Raw genomic sequence first — 22,181 nt, 5'->3', positions numbered from 1 at the left:
CTCATATCTGCCACACTGTTTGACCAAATCTCTCTCTCGATGTATCCCATAAGCCCTCGGGGCCTAAAACAGACCCTCACCCACATCTCACACACACACACACAGTGGATTTTATTAGTGTGTGTGTGTGTGTGTGTGTGTGTGTGGTTGTGTGTCTGTAAGAGAATCTAAAGGTCTGTCCTGACTTCATCAGTCTTGTGTTTAGTTTACAGACTAATTTTCTGGTTACTTTTCTGTGTCGAATATGGCAAATACCTTTTATCTGTGACTATATTCACAATATCACGTCACTTTGAGTGTCTTGCTGCCTAAAAGCAATACTGAATTGGATACGACACTCTTGGGCCAAATAAATAAATACAAATCGTACTCTATAAACCATAAAGCAGACATTTATATACATGCATCTCATAACAAGGAGTTCTTATAACCTTATTTCATGAAGAGCCTTTTCTGAAGGCTACAGGCCGCATGCAAACACACGCGTGTTTGTGTTTGTGTGTGTGTGTGTGTGTGTGTGTGTGTGTGTGTGTGTGGGCTGGTCCTCTGCAGAATCCCAGAAGGTTTTGCTCTCTTGCTCTGATCATGGCGTAGGCAGAAGCCTTAGAAACGTGATCTATGCACACACACACACACACACACACACACACACACACACACACAGAGGGCCGATGCAGGTGGGGGTTTACTGATGTATTGATTTTTATGATGGTCTCTCAGCATATCAGTCTTTGTTTAGCCAACGTGGCCTGTAAATATCCAGCACTAACCTACACGATGAAAGTTAACACATATTCAGCTTAATCTTCCATTTCTCTTCCTCCCCCTCACTCAATCTCTACTCAACTTCTTTTCTGTCTTTTTGCTGCCGCATCTGCCCTGCTAGTATTTTCTCTATGAGCGTTTTGCAGTTGGTCTGTGATTTTGGAATGGGTGCATTTAGATGTTTCTGCCAAATACTATGCAAAGATCCGTTCGCTGACTGTTTGACCTTCTTCCGCTCAGAATTCATCCCAGCCCAGTGAATCCTCCAGGAATTCATGACTGGAAAGGTTGAACAAGGTCAAGTGCAACTCGGAGCCGCACCTGTTATGTTCCTTCTGACTGTGTTTGCATGTTTTGCATTTTATCCACGATGCATTCAAGAAATATACGTTTGACCAGTATGTTCCCAGGGAATCAAACCCACAACCTGCGGGACATCACTGTCTTCGCTTTCTTTTGCATTTCGCCACACTTTGATAAGAGCGGGTTTGTATTTTGTTCTCCTGTGAGCCAGTCGTGTCGGGTTCGAGGGGCAGCGTTCCCTGGTGGTTTCGTTCAGAGCGCTGACAGGAAGCCGGAGGGGCTGTTGACTCACGAATCCCTCAGAGGAAAACCAATCTGACCTTCTAATGTTACAACACCTCCAATTTCCTCACTTCTGTCTGCCGCACATCTCTTGTTCTCTTAAACGGGCCACTCGGGTCCATTCAGCTAATCAGATCTTTTCCTCAATGAGTCCAATCACCTCCCCGTGCCAGCCGTAGTTGCTTGTGATTTTGCAGATGCTCGTGTTTCACATATATATACTGCTGTAGTGGTGGTGACCCAATTTGCATAGTACTACAGTGCCGTATAATTGCGTCCTGATACCACAGACCACTTTGTTGTGGATAATATTCACCAAAAAGCATGCATGGATGCACACCTAAAAAATGCACAGTGCTCAGATAGTATACCATCTATAATTGGTCTGCACTAATTATAATCTGGCACACTGTTTAGGATGGATAGTATGTGAATTGGGATGCAGCCAGTGGCTATGTTGGGAGAAGCATACTAACATGCTCTCCATCCTTATTCTGCAGTATGCAGTATCTGAATTTACAGGTGTGATCATCTCTGTTTTGACTGCTTATTTGATCATTGCTTGAAGCATTCGTGGATTGTGTAAAAATGTCTTTTTAGACAATGAATTCTGTGCACGATTGCTTCCGCATTTAGGCCGCACTACAACTTGCGACTTGTGATGTGATGTAGCATGATACTGTTTGAGACGTTTATCAGTATGCATTAAGTAAGTAGTATTCTATTCCGAACACGGTTCTGAGTGTTAGTGGACAGGACAGTCATGTGACTCTGACTGTCCAGTTCTGCGGTCACTCCTGTTTTAACAGACTGAGAATTTCCTGAGAATTTGAAAAGTAACATTTCTCAGTTCCTCTCATCTAGAAGTTTGAATTATTCAGATATTCAGGAAGTCTCTCGTTCGTTCTCTATCTTTCACCCTCTTTAGTGTGTGTGTGTGTGTGTGTGTGTGTGTAGCTGTACAAGCTAAAATTGCTTCATCATGCTAAAGTGAGGTGATCATAAATTATTTAGTTAAACCTGAGGAAATCACTCCTCTCTCTGGGAATTTGTGTCAGTGTAGGCTGCTTAAATTTCAGACAGATGGACACTTTCTCTCCCGCTTCAGGAGCGTGTGTGTTTTCAGCTCAAAATAATGAAATAAAGACAAAAACCAACAGTGAAGATCTAATGTGAGGAAGTGCTGTCAAAATTCACTGTAGTGAATCTGTAAAACACTTTAAAACTGAGAGTATTTATTTGCATGTATGCGATTTGACACAGATAAACCACACAGAGCTTGTAAGCGTGCAAACACAAACACACACACACACACACGTCGCAGTGCCTGTGAAGTGTTGTGTTCAGAGATACTCGTCCTTCATGGCGGTTGAATGCATGACTCTGCGTCTGATTTTCCCAGGAACAAAACAACGTGATAAAACACTTGTACCTCTAACCTCTCTGGCCTGAATCTATGTTTCACTGTTATCTCTCACATACAGCTCAACACTTCATACAATGAGCTCAGCACCCCCGCCTCTCTCGCATTGTCTTTGGTTTTTACTCAGGTTAACCACTAGTACTGTAACTCACACTCTTAACACATTTGTAGTGTAAATGATTAAATGTAGTCATTGTTGAAAGTACTTTTGTGTTGGTAGCATTTGTTCAGAGTAGTAGAATGTTTATCTTCATAATCTCTCATCAGAATCTGATCCGATCACAACCATGTTTCAGAGACTCAGTGGTGTAGTGGCAGTGACCCAATTTGCATAATACTATAGTGCAATAAAATTGCATCTCTTATTGGGCTGTACCAATTCTAATCTCACACACTAATTAGGGCGTATTATTCCACCTTATTCCAAAACAAACAACAACAAAACAGCAAAAAACAACTTTTCTTTTCAGATAACATCATCATTACCTCTTATTTAGTCTTATTTATCACTGAAGAAATGATTGAATGGTTGTTGAAACACCAATCAATTCAATCAATTCTTTAGTAATAAATTCAAGTGTCTGCCTTTTTATCTCATTGCATATTTTGTTTCGGAAAACACATTACTGAAGTAAAGTGGTTTGAAAATTTGACTTTAAAGTGTAATTGTGAATATTTACTGTATAGTTTAACTTGTATGCATTGTGTACTGTTAATAAAAAAAGAGCTGTTGGGTTTACTATAAAATACTCAACCCAGGCTCAAAAGTGAAATGTCCATTGAGTGACACTAAAAGCATGTTCAGTTTTATCCAAAACAGATGAACGTGAAAGTGGCAACATTTTATTACATTGGTTGTTGTGCGTATCATAAAAATAATTAAATGTTCGGTGAGTGACACTAAAAGGTTAATGCTGTATTGTGTTTGAAAAAAAGTACCACTAAACCTAACTGATGGAGTAAACAAAAGCAAATGTGAGATAAAAATGCATTCACAAGTGCAATGCTGTACCAGGTGAGCTACTAAGCAAGTTTACTATGACAGAAAAGCCACACATATGGAGCTGGTTATGTGATGCAAACGTCAAAGCGTATTAGTTTACAAATAATGCAGAAGGAATAAAGATAGTTGATGTTTTACTGCCACTAGTGTTCATTTCTGCTGGAAACTGCAGTGAATTATATGTATAGGTTCAAGTTTTGGTATGTTCAAATGTTGGTAGAAGTAATATTGGCAATATAAAAATTATGACTAATTTAACTAGGTTTTAAGATGGCTAGCTAGCTATGAAATTGCCCAACACACCCAATTTATTCAGGCCAAAATCACTTGAACACAATTACGACTTCTGAACTCATACGCAGGAACTCCCCAGGAGATCTTGAAGTCAGCATGAACCTTGTTAACTAGTTAAAATGGCAGTCAAGATAACACAGTGAAACATCTCGAGGAATTCTGGGAGGCAGAGTCTCCCCGTCTGTGTTTCCTGCGTTGGCGTTGGTGAGAGGTTAGGTCACATTTTCACGTGTGTTTTCAGAAGGAATGAAGTGTTGTGTGCTCGGCCCAGTGGAGGGAAACAGTTTCTCAAGGCGAGAGATGATTAACCGTTATCTCAGCACGGATTTGACGTGCACAGCTCCGCTGACTCAGGTAGAGTCTACGAACGGCACACAGGAAATGAAATTTCTCCCCGTCCCACCAGGACGGAGTATAATCCTCTCGACACAACCAGATTAGCACTGCCGCTAATTGGTGACAGCTTCCTCTCTCTGTCAACCTGTTTACCGCAGGTGCGTGTGCGCGCGTCTGATTTATTTTCAAGCCATTAGAGGATAAAGCCACATTGGTGTAGTGCTTAAAGAAGCTGCGTTCTTATTTACTCTCGAATTCAGGTCTTGTAAAGGTGTGTAAATAGATATTGTTGATTCTATAGACTTTACTGAAAGAAGAGAGGCATTTTGAACATTTTATCCTGTGAAAAAACATCTTGGCTCCGGCAGAACAGAGATATTCCAGAGCTCCAAACATCCCTGATGAGCAACAGACAGTGTGTGTTTTACTCGGCGGGGAGGTGCAGAGGTGTTTTTTTCCCCACATGAGACGCTAGTAAAACTCTTGCTTTTGTGCGTCTAATGGTCCGTTGGCACCTTGAGTTCTGTAAGAAGCCAATTTGTAGCGGTGACAGAGCTAGCGCGTGTGCGGTTAGTGCGAGGCTACCTAACCGCCTCGGTTCAAGCTGTAAAAGGCTGATTAGTTTCTTTCTGCCTTGCCGCAGCTGAGTTCCTGTCACCCACACGGCTTTCATCCTCTCACACCTTACACATACACCAGCACTGATAAGAGCCGCAGTAACAAACAGGCTCACACACACATAAACCAAAAAAGAAACAAGCCCGACACAAATAAAAGCTTTCAGTAGCAGCGGCCCTTTTTGTGTGTTCTCTCACCTCACGGCTTTATCCTGCTTTTCTCCAGGTCCTCAGGTGGATGTCCCTCTCCGTCCTTTAGCCGGTTATTATGAGTGTCAGTAGACAGTCTTTAATAAAGATGAGCTGGTGGGAGGCCTGTGATACTGACTGTCCTCCTGAAAATAACAAAACAGCCAATGAAGTCCAACAAATGGCGTACTTTCTGTTATAGGTTATGTGCTTTCCAGAATTTCATTTATTCACTAGAGATGGATGGATTCACAATCTGCCAATATATTTTTACAGCAGATATAGCAATAGAGCAGTTTCACTCCTGAATCACATGCAGGAAACTCAGTTATGCATTTCCTCAGCTCTAATTACCTGTTTTGCGTTTGTTAATGTTGATAGCAGGATCGTATAGTTTGGATAAAAAGGCCTCATATCTACTGCTGAAAGAGAAGAGGTTTCATTATCAGCTCTATGCTTAAAAGTCCCCGTCACTTGGAAGTTCAGGAAAGCTGGAGAAGATGAAAGGCTTTTGTTAAACATCTGCATAGTCCAGGTTTCCTGTGACCCAGTGAAACCCCTAGCCCTGACCAAATCACTCCCGTCTTCCTCTCTCTCTCTCTCTCTCTCTCTCTGTCTATCTTTCTTTGAGACAGAAAAGTAAACCCTGCTGTCGTTTGATTCTATGCCGAGATGGTGACAGGAAGCGGGAGGGGAAAACAAAAGACCTCCAGGGTGAGGGATGGAGGGAGAATTATCAGGTTGGTGATGGAAAGTGCCAGTTTGCCCGACTACTATTTTTATTTTTTTTTTCTTGTTTCGGCTAGAAGTCCAAATGCAGTTTTTCTTAGCTCTGGCACAATCTGCTTCCCCCCTCCGTGATGACACAGTCTCGCGTCCTTCAGCGGGCAGAGGGGTGGGGTAATTAAAGCTTTCATTATTGTGTTGCTTATCTCTCTGGAAGGAGAAACGTGAAAATCCCCAAACAAAGAAAAGCGTGTATAAGATGATTATGGTGCGGTCTAAGCACAGAAATATCGAGAGAAAAAATGGTTCCTTGCACTTTCTTAAAGCAGGAGGAGTGTGTTTATGGAGTTTGTTGGAGGATTAGATCCCTGTTGGCTTAGTTTGGAGAAAGCAAAAAGTTAGCAGTTTGGATTTTAGCTGGACTTCCATCTTGAAACTCTGTGGGGTGAATTCACTAAATGTTGGAGCCCTTTTTCATTCCAGCTTGACCAACTTTAATTGAGAAAATGTCTACTTTTTAAGCATTTTCCAAATGTATAAATGCAAATGCACAAGTCTCTGTCTCAGACTTCAATTAAGTAAGTGTCTCCAGAACAAACATATTCTGTGTGAACGAGGCTTGTTATGAATAATAACAGCATCAGTAGACACTCTTCATTCATTGTTAGTGAATTCCCTCATTTTTAGGGTTAACAGACCAGAGTGGATTTTTTTATTTATTTTTTGGTAGCAAATTTCTGCAAGTTTATACAGAGCAAATAATGAAGGCAGTGGTTAACAAAGACTTCCGGTCTGAAAGTGGCTGCAGGGAATTCAGTTCAGACAGGAAGTGCATGGAACGGCCAAGGAGAGGGAAACCTCTGACCCGGAGACCCGTCAACTGTCTGGGAGAACACACGGATGGCTCGCAGGCGTAGACGTGGTCCCAGTGTGTGTGTGTGTGTGTGCACTTTGTGTGTGTAGAACCACTGAGAAAGCGGGAGTCCATAATCACAATAACGTGTTTAACGTGTAAACTAGCGAGAGACGGATTATAGCTGTCCGTGGGAACTGCGAGGAGGCGACAATTCAACTGTTCACCTTTTTCTCTCCACATCCGTCCTCATAATGACCTGTCTATTCTTCCGCTGTCTTTCCTTACCTCAGGCACCTTGCCTCCATTTCTTCATTGCATTTCCCAATTAGGCTTGTACTCATTGTTAGTTTATTAGCAATGGCAGGGGCTCCACAAATGTGTTTGCTGATATTCACTTGTTAATGACCAAATTCAAACCCTATTGAACGGATACGCAGCTGTGAGAGGCCGCTAATAATAGCCTCTCTGAGACAAAAGATGAAGGAAATGGCATTACAGGGGTGTAACAATAGAACTCCATTGGTACTCTAATGGCACGGCCTTTCATTTAGAAATTGTTTCCTTTTTAAATTCTTTGAGCTGCCTGCATAAATCCCTGCGCTCAGCAGAGGCATTTCTGCAGGTCAGGAGCGTGCACGTGGGAGCGCATTTGTGCACGCTCGCTCTGAAAGGTATTTCCACCTGGGGAAAGCCCTCCCCGCGCATATATCCTCGCATTAGCGTGGTTTTAACGAGGCAGGTACTGTTCATTAGGGCAGAGGTAAGGGGGGAGGAAAAGTGAGAAGAACAAACAAGTCGAGGCATTTGTTCGCGGTGTAATCTACACATCAATTATCCTGCTGAGCTAATTAGCACCTAGCCGTACCCCTGGTACCTGCACTCTCACAAGAAACGGCTTTCATGCCTGTGATCAAAAGAGAATGGCTCGGAGGGAAACGCTCGGAGAACTGAGCCAGAGAGGTGGACAGGACATCAAAACTTCCAGTTTTACCCACTGAACTGTGCTGCGCAACTCTCTGCGGCCCCTCTGTACACCGAAAGAGAACAGGGAACGCTCAGTTTTGTAAGGAACATGCTTGCATTGTGGTGCACCGCTGGCAGAAAGACTAGAGCTTTGATGCTACCTTTATCCTTACCCTCACAAAAAAGTATTGCGGCTAAACATTAGATTTATGCATTAGGTAGAGTCTTTTTAAAGTCGAGACATGGAAGTAGCGACAGATCTTTTCTTCCATATTGTGATGTACATCCAAGAAATGTAGGGCACCGACTTGGTTCTATGCATCGGTTGTTGATTGGATGGAGGTCTGGATGCGAGCTTGTGGTCAATTGTAAGAAAGGAGTGCAGTTTAAATGCACTAAATGATTGGCGAAGTCCTGCATATATCAATAGAGAGAAGCCTGTGGTTTTCACTAGAAGGTCCAGTTATGATATTTTGATTAAACATTACAAGGTCAAAAAAAAAAAAGAAAGAAACATGCAATCATGAATTGCTCACAATAAGATCTATAACATGCATTTAGAAAACAGATTTCATGCTGACTTTATACAGGTATATATGGTTCTGTAATATTTCCCTATTGAAATGAATAGCATGCATGTTGGGTTTTGTATGCTTGATCAAAGTTTTGCTAGACCAGCATGAAAATGTCACTATTTTGTGTGACCCTTTATATCAGTGTATTTCAAACAAAATCCTTGTTACTTGATTTGGCTGCAGTTTTACAGATATTTTTCAGCTCTAAACGCAGATATGATGTATTATGTAGTGTGGGTCATTGTCTCAACGTTCAGCATATGAATATGAGCATCTTTGTCATGCTAACGGCCTCCGTTCTGCAGTAAAGGTGCAGCGTGCTGTTGTGTTTAAGCAGCCCAGCTGAAGATTAGGCTTAGGAGAGGCGCATTTAGCATAAGAAAGCTTGGCGGGGGGTCCGCCAGCGTGCCGCGGGGCTGTCTGTCTCAGGTCGTTATTTGGGTTGAGCTGCGCATGGGTCTTGTGTGACAGAGCGTGGGGCGATCGCAGCATCCAGCTCTAATTAAACACGTTGGTGTGTTTCTCAAAACGGCAGTGAAAAGGCAGGTGAGAGAACACGCAGTAAATCAAATGTCTTTGCGCTGCGCTACCATCATGTATTAGTAATGTGCAGGGACATTTACCAAGTTGAACTCGTTTCCAGAGCTAATCGATGACAGAATATCAAGTATGTGGTTGGCAAATGGTTTGTGGTGAACATGCATTTAAACCGACTGGTTGAGTTAAACAGCGAGCTGCTGGTGTTCGTCAGTGAGCAAGGGTTAATTGGGCTGTGTAACTGTGTCAGGTGCGTGTGGGGCATCGGTGGCCCCGTCGGGCTCTTGGGGGCCCCTGTTGTCACCAGGGCCTCATTTGCTGATTGGAGAACGGAGGTAACAGGATGAAAAGGGGCTGTTTCCTGCAGCTTGTTTGATACCTGGTGGGGAGCTTTTCAGGTGACAAAGACCCAGAGCGGTGGGGGGGGAACAGATGTGTTCTACCCTCTCATTAGCATCTGAATGAGCAGCTCAGATTGGGCTGGCCGGGGGGTTCTACCTCTCACCTGGATAGTCCTGCTCTGATCTTTATACCATCTGAGGACCTCTGCCCCCCCGTTCCCTCTCTCTCCGTCTGACCCCCAGCTGGGCGCTGGCAGAGTTTTATGACAGTAATCGACCTGAGCACAGATGCTTTTCCCAAAACCTGCCCTCGCACGGATTTCACCCTCTCTTTGTGCCCGGAACGCATCAGGAAAATTCGGCCCCACAATGAATGCGACCCCCCCGTGACCCCCTCGCAGAGGCCTGGAAGACGTCCAAGAGGCTGTTTTCACCCCCCGCCTGCGCACTATATTATTTTATTAATTTTCCATTCATACGGACAGAAAGGCCTCCGTATTTTACAGCATCAGGTTGATAAATGGCGTTTCCTTTTCTTCACTTCTGACAGACCCAGAGAAAACCAAAACAAAAAAGCCTCAGATTGCTCTTTCTTTGATATGTTTAATTTTTTTTTTATTTTTTCAGCTGAATTAAAAATAGACACAAATGAATGAAGATTGCAGCTCTGATCATTTGATCTTAGGTGAATTTAATGGGAATTTCTGATTGCAGACTTTGGTATCGTGGCAAATTTGAGCGCAGATGTGACAATACTATTGTCTTCTTCTCAGTCTCCATTTGCTCTCATTGCCATCTACAGTAGGAGAAATACTTGACTTTTCTTTCCTATGGGGAAGTGCCAAAGTGTGAAGATGTTCTTTAGAAATGACCAGTTGTGTATTCCTCCCCACAACAGTCTTATTTAAACATATTTGATTTGGAGAAACTCCTGCTGATTTTCAGGTGGGACTCTGTCGGACAGAGATAAAGGTTTTCTTTCCAAAGGTTATTCTGCGCTGGACTGCGGGCCAGGAATGCGGCGCAACCTTGAGCGGCTCAAAACGCTGTTCTCAGCGTGTACTTATCTCAGTGTCCGCCTGATAGTTCAGCACTGCAGAATAAGAAAGAAAATATATATGTACCGAACACAGAACGAAGAGCTACTCTGTCCTGTGCTCGTGTAAAGACTCACTCTATTTACTTTGCTTAGCAGACGTTCCTGCTCGTATTGTGAATGATTCATCAGTGCACATTATTCCAAAGAAAAGAAAACACACCTTACCTTTGTCTGCCATATGCTCATTCTTTATTTATATCAAAGCAAATCACAGTCAAATGATCCCGTTACTGAGTATAATTACATTTCAGATTGTGTTTAGCCATTATTACTCCAAACACACAGTAATCTGCTGTGACAGAGCTATATGTTATTGCAGCGCTCCTATTAATCTCGCACGAGGTGAAATACGTTCGCAATAGCAGATCTGGGAAATACAGTATATAGATGTATTAATGTTTTAATCAGCGGTGGCAAAATTAATTTTTCTGCGATTGCTTACATTTGAATTTGCATGTACTTAGTGTGATTTATTTATTTTTATAGATATCTATTTTATTAAAATAGACCGTATGGCTCTTTAGCTGCTGTGAATATCTCTGTGTTGAAATGCAGCGTGGATGTGATCACTTCTCAAGTGTGTCATGAATCTGTAGTCACGGTCACAGATCAGAAGTTTTTTGTCCACAGAAATTTGCTGGAATGTTTTGCCGGGAAAGTTACACAACACATGTCCTCATATAAATGGTAGGGGTGTGTGTGTGAGATACAGAGCAGATCAAATGCCTCACTCTTATTAAATAGTTTGTCTGGCTGATAACACTGCACTGTGACAGCCGCACCCACTCAACCCAACAACACGACATACTGCGGCCGTCAGCGCATTCCACTACCTGCCCGCGTGAGTGAGAGACAGACAGACAGACAGACAGAGAGAGAGAGAGACAGGAGGAGAGGGGGCAGGGAAGGAGGCGTCCACCGCTCCAGTGTCTTTGTGTCTGTCTGTTGTAAAAGAGCGTTTGGGTGGGGAGGGCAGCGAGGCGTTTACCCCTGGAAGAGACCTCGAGTATTCCACCGAGAGAAGATCAACTGCATTAACAGACCTGATTACACGGCTCTCTGTGATTGGTCAATGCTGGCATTCTGCAGTCAAATATTATAATTATTCAGCTAAACGGTATCAAGTGATTTCCTACATTCATTTGACTCCACAAAATTCTCAGAATCTTTTTTTTTTTTTTTTGTTAAAAGCTGCTTTTCATCACTATGCTTTTGACTCTGTTTTATATATTAGAATGTTTCTAGTTCTATTAGTTGTATTTAATGTAAATTTGTTGTACACGTGTTGTTAGTCTATAGTTTAGCTAAAAAGGTTCAGTGGGGTTCTTGACTAGAACCCAAAGAGGTTCTATATAAGGAGAAATGTTGCACAATTCTTTCATGTTTAATGGGTTATTTATTTATTTTTTTTCTTGTGATATAGTATGCTTACAAGCTCTTGAATTCATAAAATGTAATTAAAAGTAAAAATGAATTAAAATAATGAATTAAAACTAAATTCATAAAATGATCCAATGATGGGAACCGCTGAAATATAAGGCCTTACAGAACACTTTAAGGTTCCATATAGAAGCTATAGAAGTTTGACTATGCTGAAAGTTGAGGTGAAATCGACCAGTTCACAAGCCTTCGTGTGACACGTTTCGTTCTTGCTGTATGAGTGTTTTTCAGGTAAACATCAGTGAAAGACTTGTTCGCCTGTGTATGTGTGTGTATGAAAGTTTTAACAGCGCTCAGAGATCTGCTGCAGTCAAATACGCACTAAAGCGATCACAGCTGAGGACTTTTTGGAGTTGCATCAATATTTGATGAGCAACCTGGTTGAAAAGAGTCGAGGAGCATTTCCACGTTCCCTCATCCTGTTCATTCACCGCGGCGGCACGTAAACGGCCCCATCTGAACATATTTAGGTGGGAAGACAGCAACAACCCCGAGAGCAGGTGTCGTTCTGTTCGTCTTTTATATTTATACACGTTTATGGAAAATATAAAGCGTGAAGCGTGCTGAACGTTCGCCTCATTCACCACTGAAACGACCGCCGCATAAAAGGCCCTTTCAGACGAGAGAAAATAAGAAATTGTGCGTCTTTGTGCTAGAGAAGTGGCGGTGTGCCGGGACTGGGGCAGAAAGCGTTTTATCCCGCTGAAGGTTTTGTGTGTATTTGGTTAGTTACGGCAATTACGGTCACTAACTGACAGCCAAACGCATGCGGGAGAGCGAACGGGCTGCCTCCGCGTGCAACACTCACTGTCGAACATCTGCTGAGAGATTTGCATATTAATTAACCCATATTAACTCTAATTATTCTGGGAAATTATCAAATAAATTAAATTTTCTAATTTTAACCTTTCCTTTGCCTGACGGATGTGAGAGCCGGAGATACCCGTTACCCCGCGCTCACCTGTGCAGATGCCCCCGTCCCCACGCCGCCGTCCGCAGGAGTCTTACTGCCTTTTTTGGGGACAGAAGTTCAGATTTTGACTTTCCACTGCCCTAAAAATGCAGAAATGCTCTTTCATTTAATGCAAAGTTTTCTATTTAAAAATAATAATAATATACATTTATTTGTATAGCACTTTTCATACATGGAATGCGACTCACAAGCATAAAAACAAATAATACAATTGCACACAATGTCAGTTAATGCTTACATTTACAAACACTTTTACTGTGAAAAAAAAATACTGTATAATTTTGTTCATTTTGAAAAGTTGAAGTCAAGCCACATTTTTTTATGTAGCACTTATGGCTAAACTTTATTTTAAGGTGTCCTTGTTACAGAGTAATTATATATTTAAGTACTGAATAATATTAATTAACATCATGTACTTACTATACGGTTGGAGTTTGGTTGAGGGTTAGTTGCATGTAATTATGCATATTTTACTGTTATTAATACAGTAACATTTATCAAGGACACTGTAAAATAAAGTGTTACTATTTCAACACACATTGTTTGATGTCATGATGTTAATGCTTATAATATGTTTATAATAATGTTTATAATATAGTGATAATACGGTTATATTTTGTGCTGATTTAAGCAATCAAGCAGTTGAGATTTGCTATATTATGTATCACCCTACATGAGTATACTGTATGTATATGGATAAAGTTGGACATAATTCATATAAAAACCTACATTTTGCGATCAGGCTCAACTTGTGCTACCTATACAATTTCAAAAAAATGTTATATCATTACTTGATTTGGCACAATTCACAGCAACAGTGTTCAATACATACACAAACGTGGCATAAACACATTATTTTTAAGATGCATTGATGGGTTTTCCGTCATCTGGACTCTGTTTTCTGTATTGTTGGCCCTGATTTTCTCGCGTCACTCATCCGGGGGTGGCCGGGAGGTCTTTTGTGTGCATGTTTTTTGGCTGATGGTTTGGAGGGGGGCGTCCCGGAGCAGGCACAGATGGTGGAAGCGAGCCGGGACGGGCCAGTCCAGTCCGAGCGGCTAAACCTTCAGACTTCCCAGCCTGTTGCTCCGGCTCCGCAAAATAAATGGGACTTTAATTCAATTAGAGTCCGGCTACTGTGGCCGCCTCACGGCAGAAATTATTGAACATATCCACCCCCTTCCTGAAACACTCCCGCCCGCCCCGTCCCGGATCCGCACACAGACACAGGAGTTGTTTTACACATCGCTGAGTTTCTCCATTCATTGGCCTCTCAAAGCTGCTTCACTCTCTCACTCGTCCTTTGTTCGCTCTCGGCTGCTGCCCTTCTGTCCCTTTCTCTTCACCACACCACCCCCTTTCCTTTTCTTTCACTCTTTCTTTTTTCTTGAGGCGTTGTGGGGTTGAACCCCCATATCAGCCTGGTTTTGCAAAGATTCTTGTTGTTGATAAGCATTATAGTTGGAAAGATTTCTCCAGTGATCAAACTGTGCTCAGACTGGTCTCAGTATGAACTCAATCATTTCTCATCAAATGATCTGAGCTGATCTCCACATTCATTTTATATCTCTAAACTCTCACTGACTCGTTTGAATGAGCAAAAACATTTTCCTTTGGGATTGCATTGACAACCAATGGAAACAATTAAAAACTGACTTGCAAATTCCCTCTGGAGAAGAAAAAATGCTGCTTTTGTTGAGATAAAAATGATATATTTATAAATTGGGTAAATTTGGTAACACTTTACAATAAGGTCCCTAAAGTTAATGCATTAACTAACAATAAGTGATACATTTGTTGCAGTTTTTATTAATCTTTGTCAACGTTAGTTAATAAAACACAGCTGTTCATTGTTAGTTGATGTCAGCTCAGGTCCATTAAATAAATAATATACAGATTTTAAGAAACATAATGTGTAACTATAATGTTTATCAAAACAAGCATCTTTTTATCTTGCAAGCTAAGTTTGGTTTTGTTTCCATTCGTTGCTTTTATATGAAACTCTATATTAGTAAATGATGAAATTAACATGAACTAAGATTAATAAATGCTTTTTCATTGTTAGTTCAAGTTAACTAATGTAGTTCACTAATGTTAAGCATTATAAACTGTTACCAAAAATAGTTTCCTTTCAGAGGAGAGATTATCATTGGCTTTTGGAATCACAAACTAAAGTTCAGGGAGAATGTGAGTGTTGAAGCTGGTCGTTAGAGCTCCGTTCAGGTGATCTGCATGTGTGAGGCGGCATGCCGAGGGCCGTTATCTTGCAGCACGGTTCATGTCTCCTCCCATCAGCCCTGATGACACGAGTGTGTAGGTTTACCTGCGGGGAGTCTGTCACCTCCACACACACACACACACACACACACACACACACACGGACTCGTCTCGAGGCTCATCTACAGGCCAGACCTCAGCTTGGGCTCGAGAGAAACCGACCCTGGAGCTCTGAACGCCTCAGACTCGTGTGGATTACTGGACTGAATGAAACGTCAGAGGAAAAGAAAGCAGGATACTTTGTGTTTTTTGGGGGGGCTTCACTTTTTTGTACATCATTTTGTCTGCCTGTATTTCTGGCTTCATTTTGAGGCCTTTTCTTGCAGTCGACATGAGAAATAATTGGATTTTAAAGAGATTTTCCAGCGTGGAGCTCTTTCTTTAAAGACAAACAGACAGATTTTATTGTTTTCTTGATGTATCTCCTACTCAGACAGGTCGAGGTGAGACATATCAAACAGATTGCCATGTTTTCTTTACACAACTGATAGTTTAATTTATGCCAGATGATATTAGGTGGAAAAATATTCTCATTTTACAGAGAATTTCTTTGAACAAAAACTCGGATGATGTCATGAATATTTTTGTGTTGTTTTGTATTTGTGTTAAAAGCTAACACTACTCAAACTTGCATCATTGCAAAGTTTTATTATCAACCTTTCAGTCAACCGACCTTCCTAGAAACAGTTCTGTAGCTGGTTTTGACTCACTTTGAACAAGTTCCTCTCGTCTATAGACGTGTAAATGCGTGTCGTGCGTGCAGAAAGCCACCATCGGAATCAATACCGTCTCGCGCGGCCCTGCGATTATCAGCCGTAGAAATGACAGGCCTGTCTGCGAGCGGCGCGTAGGTTAAGCCCAGCATTAACGGTGACTGGGGCAATTAGGAATGTCATTTTAATTATCTGTGGCATCGGAGTGAGAGATGTTCCTTTTATTTGTTTGAAATCAAAAGCAGAGGAGCAGGTAGCATCGACGGCAGAATGGCAGCCGTAATCGCCTTTGTTCCCTTTGACACTCGCAGAAGACGCCGACGAATAGAGAGTGTCATCAGAGGACAACTTAGCCGGCAAGTAAACATTATCGCTTCTTTGTGTCTGCGCTCTGGAAACACAAAAGACTGATTAGAGATGAGGTGAGGAATCACTGTAATGGCTGCCGTGACATTAGCAGGTTGGAATTATTGTGTTGAAGAGCACAATACCGGCGTCTGTCAGCCAAACAATGCGCTCGCTCTGGAGTTTTTACTCCATCTGAAGTTCCACCCAACCCATCATTATTTATCGGCCTTTTCAAATCTTCCAGCAGCGAGTACAAAGTTGATGGATTGTGTTTTTAACTTCTCAAGATGTCATTTCTACTTTGTAGAAGCGCTCTCTCTCTCTCTCTCTTTTGCTGCTCTGTCTTTCTCTCCTTCTGTCGCTGATATTCATTTTACATAACCTGTTCATGAGCACATGCTTATTATTAGTTTTAAGAACTTATTTTAACATCCAAAGTCATTTAAAGCCGTGTCTTTATGCCATCACAATTTCCTCTGATGCGGCAGTCAGAAGTTGTTTAAGTACACACTAAAAGTTTGGGGTCAGTAAGATTTTTCAATCTCAAAGAAGATTCTTCTGCTTTTATTTGATCAAAAATACAGTAAAACAGTGAAATATTATTCCAGTGTAAATCAGCTGTTTTCTATGTGAATATATAGTAAAGAGTAATTTATTCCTGTGATCAAAGCTGAATTTTCAGGCTTCAGTGTCACATGATCCTTCAGAAATCATTCTGATATGATGATTTACTGCTCAAGAAACATTTATGATTATTATCAATGTTGAAAACAGTTCAGATTTCTGTGGAAACCGTCATACATTTTATTTCTCAGGATTCTTTGATGAATAGAAAGTTCAAAAGAACAGAATTTATTTGAAATAGAATCTTGTGTAACATTATAAATGTCTTTACTGTCACTTTTGATCAATTTAATCTTACTGAGCAGAACTTTTGAACGGTAGTGTTGTATAACGGCAAAAATGGCAATCATTTGAAATAAATAGTGCTAGTAAATAAGAAACTGTATTTCAGTAGCTGTGCGATGCAGCACAGAATCGTGAATTTAGGACATCGTCCTGTCCCGGACGTCAGATGTTTCTGATTTGTGTCCAGCAGGTTAAAGTGGCTCTTATTTTCGCTCTGTGGTCAAACTAGTGGAATCTGTCCAGAAATCTTGCGTCCGGTGGCTGAGCGTGTGAAGGCTGTTGTGAATGTAAATGTGTTGAAGGTATATCTGGACCACACATCAAGTTTGAATGTCTCACTTATTCTTTTGGCTTTTCTATTCTTATTTCTTCCCTCCCTCTTTCTCCTTCTCTTTCCGTGGGTTCTTTCTCTCACAGAGAGCATTACTCAGTCTGAACTTGTCTAAACCCTTGTGGTCACACCTCTTGAAAAGGTTTTGTTTCCCCTGTCAATTGGTATTCAGCCCAGGTCACATGCGCACACACATACACCGTTTTCATTTTAATTTGCACCTGTTGTGCAGTTGTTCAGGAGGCAAGTGCAGACCAGTGGATTAGCCAAAGATCATGTTAGGAACAGATATGCCTAGTGTAATCTTTTTGTCCACAGGGGAATGTTAAGATAGACTGCGCTGTGTGTGTGTGTGCGTGTGTGTGTGTGTGCGCGCTCGCTCTCACTAAAATTAAACAATACACAAATGAAAATAAAATCTGCATGGAAGGCCTTCCTTTATTAACCTTTATTTCTTAGCTTATAATGAAGTTCTCAGTTATATCTAAAAATGTAGATGAGATCATGATCAGCTGATTGATAGTTTGTGTTAATATTGATCATCTGTGTGTGTGTGTGTGTGTGTGTTTTTGACAGTGTTGGACTATGAGAACGTGGTAGAAACCGGATCAGAGACGGAAGAAGAAGACAGACTTCTGGTGTCGGAGGAGGACGGCCTGCTCAACGGGGCGGGGAGTCCGGTCAGCCTTGTCAATCATGAGTCAGTGGCCCCACCCTCCCCGGCCATGGGTCACACCCTGCTGAGGAAGACTTTGGATGATGAAGATGACATGAAGGACAGCGGAATAGAGAACGTTTGGAACGAAAACGACCTGCTGAGTGCATCAATCGACGGTACCGGTGAGCTCCGCCCTCTTCCTTTTCTAAAACACGCCCCTTCCATTGAAGACACGCCCCTCTGCTAGATATTGTGCTGAAACCTGCTCTCAGCTCTCTTTAATTATCGCGTGTGTTTCCGTCTGTAATCGTCGGAGGCGCATTCGGCCCGGTTTGCAGAGCATCATTGGTAATTGCAGTAATAGCAGAGCGTCGCGCCTCCGTGTAAACGCGGCTCCCGGTTTCCTCCTGCAAGCATCATTGGTGCGGGAGGCGCAGTCAGAGACGCAGAGAGATAAATACTCTTAATGAGGGAGAGAGGTAATCATTAAGGGAGGCCAGGCTGCTGCTCAAGTCATTAAGAATCTTAAATGAAATTTTTATTTTTATGATAGCCATTTACATGTGTAATAAGAGTCAATGATTCTTAGAAGCGTATGACAGAAACATAGGAGTGTGAGAGCCCATGGAAGACAGACCATCTAAATGAGCACTTCTTCGCTATTCATTTCTGCTAATGAACTAGCTGTGCACAGAGCCGAGAGAAAGAGGGGGCGTTCGGGAGTCTAAAAATTTAATACGCCCCCGAAAAAAAGCCGGGCTTGTGGCGTTAGGAATACTATGAAGGCTGATTTTCCTTCAGCAGAGCAGCCGGCTTCATTATTTACAGCCCGTCGCTGCGGTTCGGAGAATCCGTGCCTTTCCGGCGGTCTCTAGTCCGGGGTTTCTCACACTTCTTTGAACTAAAGACCCGTTTCATGACCCGACTGTTTGAGATGCCAAGGAATACCATAGAAATGGGAATCACTTTCATAAGACATTGCAAATAACACGAGCAAACCAAGATCCAAGATATTATTATTATTACTACTGTGTATATTTTGAATTTTATTTTATTTTAATTACATTTTAAAATATTTTATTTAAAGTTTTAGTAACTGTGTTTTTATCATTTTTATTAGTTTTTTTTTTTTAAATGTCTTTATAGTTTTTATTCATTTTAATTTCAAATTTTAGTTATTTTAGTGCTTCAACAAAAATTAGAAATGTTAAATAATAATAATAATTTTATTTCAGTTAACATTTATTTTATTATAGTAATAGTAGTAATAATAAGTTTAAGTATTTTTTATTTCAGTTTTTTTTTTTTATTATAAGTAACAGAATTTTTTTTTATTTTTTTTTTTATGGTTTTAGTTTTATTTAACGATAATAATCCTGCCACACACTCTTAATCAACTACAGTCCTGTATTTGCAATTACGCTTTTTGTATATATTTGAATATTATGTAAAGAAGCATTAAAGTACACTTTGGTAGTCAGTGACATAGTTGTTGTCATTATTTTCAACATGATGCCACAAATGCTGTTGATAGAGCTTAACTCCTATTGAACCCGGAACATTCCTTTAATTTGATAAACCCTCTTGGAGCCGGAATGTCTGTGATTCCACTGTGTTGCAATTCCATGATGTGTGTGTGTGTGTAAGTGTGTGTGTTGTGATAAAAACCACGGCCATGTTTCTGCGCTGCTGGGTGACGTTCATTAGCTCCAGAGGAAGAAGCCAAAGTCTCTCTCTCTCTTTCTCTCTTTTGTGCTCTCCTTCCAAACTTGTGGGCACTTTCCTTCTGTGTTTCTGTCTTTTTTCTCGCGTTTGGTGCCGGCGTGTCTGCACTGGTACCTCAGCGCATAGCTCTGTCCTGAGATAAGCTCAGCACGCTCTCCCTCGCTCTTTTCTTGTCTGTTTGCTCCGGTCAGTCAGATTGCTGCACTGGTGTCGTCCTTGACTCACTCTCATCTCCCATAATGCCCTTCACTAGTGTGTGACATTGTTATCACTGACAGAAACTTGAAATAAATCACCTGGCTTCCTCGCCGCCCATTACTTTTTGTTTTTCCTCCCCCCTTTTTCGGACCCTCGGAGAGTCCAGACGGGAGCCGTGTGTTTTCAGAGAGCCCGTACAGACGTGGATGTTTTGAGAGTAAACCGTAGGATGGAGTGAAATCATCGGGAGGAATAGATTCAGCACGGGTTTACTCACCCACCACCTCAAAGCTGATTTATCAGCCTGAGACGAGAACACAACTCCCTCGACTCTCCAGACTCTGTGTGTGAGGAGCACAGGAACATTTGCCCTGTGTTCCCCCAAAACACTGAGAGAAACAAGAAGAATCCAAACTGTGGATTCCAGTAAAAACAGCAGAATGAAACAATATATAGACAGTGAATGTCAATATTGTAAATTTCTGCCATCTGAGTTATTAACGGATGATCTCAGGTACCTTCATAATTGACAGCCAGTGCAGGAACAGGTGAAAACACAGACAGATGATCTCAGGATAATGATATTGAAGGCAGAGAGTTCATGTGTGTGTTTTCTGCATTTGTGTTTCTCATGATGTCAGTGGTTTAATTAGAGACTCAGTGTTTAGTTTCTGTGCCAGAGACACGGAGCAGCAGCGGATCAGTGAACTGAAGATCAGAAGACACATCCTCTCTCTCTCTCTGTCTCTCTCTCTCTGTCTCTGTGTTTGCTTGTTCAGGTGGATGGAACATTCTTGAGCTGATCTCTGAGTTTGCTCTAGCTTGTTTCCCAGCGCGCTCGGCTCGTTCCACTGCTGTGTGTGCGTGTGATTGTTGTCAGTGTAAATAAGTGGGTCGTTTTGAGTCCTGAGATGCAGAACAAGATGTTTTCCGTCCAGATGCAGTGTGTCAGTGTGCTAATAGACTCGCCTCTCTTCCTGTCTGTCTCTCGTTCACAGATGAACTGAAGGGAGACTATGACACTATGGGGCCTGATGCCACTTTGCAGCCAGTTGGGAACGGTACAGGTGAGTCACAGGAGTGTGTTGATTCACTTGACCTTTTTTAAAGAGGTCATAATATTCCTACAACGTCTTGATGTTGATTATTTTCCTCATATTCTCCATTGTTCAGCTCCTCTCTTCCCAGTCTGTCAGTAACGCTCTGTTTAGTTCCTGTCTCTGTGAAGCCCCTCCTTCTGAAAAGCACAATGTGCTCTGATTGGTCGGCTGGAGCAGTGTGTTGTGATTGGTGTTTGGGAAATGTCCCGCCCCTTACCATAACCGCCAGTTTCAACACACTACTAACTAACTCAACCAGGCCCCGCCCCTTTATTCTGCATATGAATTATTTAAATGAGGAATATTGTGAAGAAAACTCAAGACTACAATGGAGTTCAGAAACACTGACACTGATTTAGAGAAGAACTGGAACTTTGCAGAGATTTTTCAGGCTCAAACAGCAACATTAAACACTGAAGAAAGATGGAAAAAAGCAGAATAGATCCTCTTTAATGGTGTTATTAGTGTTTGAAAAGCAGAAGTATATTGATATTGGCATTTCATCCACAAAAACTCATTGTAATTCTGAATACTCTCTACTGCTGAGAAATTCTGGAAACAAATGCACATCAACGGTGTAGTTTAACATGATTTGAATCCACAATCTTCCAAGTGATTCCTGCTCTCTGTTTGACATCATCACACACACAAGGGTTTTTTTTTTTATTTTTTATTATGAGAAACACTGTTAGCCCATGTTTGAGCTGTCACTGGTGATGTACTTCAGGAGGAAGGATGTGTAGTTTTAATAAAGCTTTCTAATGTTAGACACACACTCCAGAGATAAACAGCTCCGAGTCTCCGCTGTGCGGCCCACGATCCTCCTCTGCAGGGAGGGACGTTCTCGGCTCGAGCGACAGAAGGAAAACATTAGGACGTTGACTTTAGAGTGCTTTCTTCTGCGAGCGTGAACTTCCCCAAATCGCATTTCAGGCCAAAATCTAATTTGTGCGTAAACTCGATTTGTTTAGATCATGTAAGCCGCAAAACCCACAACAGCGAGGAGCTAAACGTGTTCATTTGTCGGGCCGTGGCGCTCACGCGTGTTCACGTGAATGATAGCGAGGCAGGTCTAGTAATGAGAGAGGAGGGAAATCATTTGCTCTGTTAAATAATGTTAAAAGGCTGCCGGCTCTCTGACATTTTCAAGACATTTTTGACAGCGACACAGTCCAGCGGCTCGACCTTTGCACAAATGAG

At 41.7% G+C, this 22,181-nt stretch overlaps 1 protein-coding gene across 4 annotated transcripts in view; it reads left to right on the top strand.

The window, feature by feature from the left end:
* Positions 1 to 22,181, top strand: part of zeb2b (zinc finger E-box binding homeobox 2b) — a 62,844-nt gene that overhangs the window by 27,029 nt on the left and 13,634 nt on the right. For 2 of the 4 annotated variants that reach the window (XM_051897386.1, XM_051897387.1), the window contains 2 exons: positions 17,877 to 18,140; positions 20,880 to 20,948. In XM_051897386.1, coding sequence (XP_051753346.1) covers positions 17,877 to 18,140; positions 20,880 to 20,948 — 333 coding nt within the window. Of the gene's footprint in view, positions 1 to 17,873; positions 18,141 to 20,879; positions 20,949 to 22,181 lie in introns of all 4 variants that reach the window. The other 2 variants (XM_051897388.1, XM_051897385.1) reach the window with 1 other exon arrangement.

This window comes from Ctenopharyngodon idella, chromosome 6, assembly GCF_019924925.1.
Source record: "Ctenopharyngodon idella isolate HZGC_01 chromosome 6, HZGC01, whole genome shotgun sequence".
Classification (NCBI taxonomy): Eukaryota; Metazoa; Chordata; class Actinopteri; order Cypriniformes; family Xenocyprididae; genus Ctenopharyngodon; species Ctenopharyngodon idella.
Note: the sequence above shows the minus strand (reverse complement) of the source record. Positions and strands in the feature narration are given on the sequence as shown.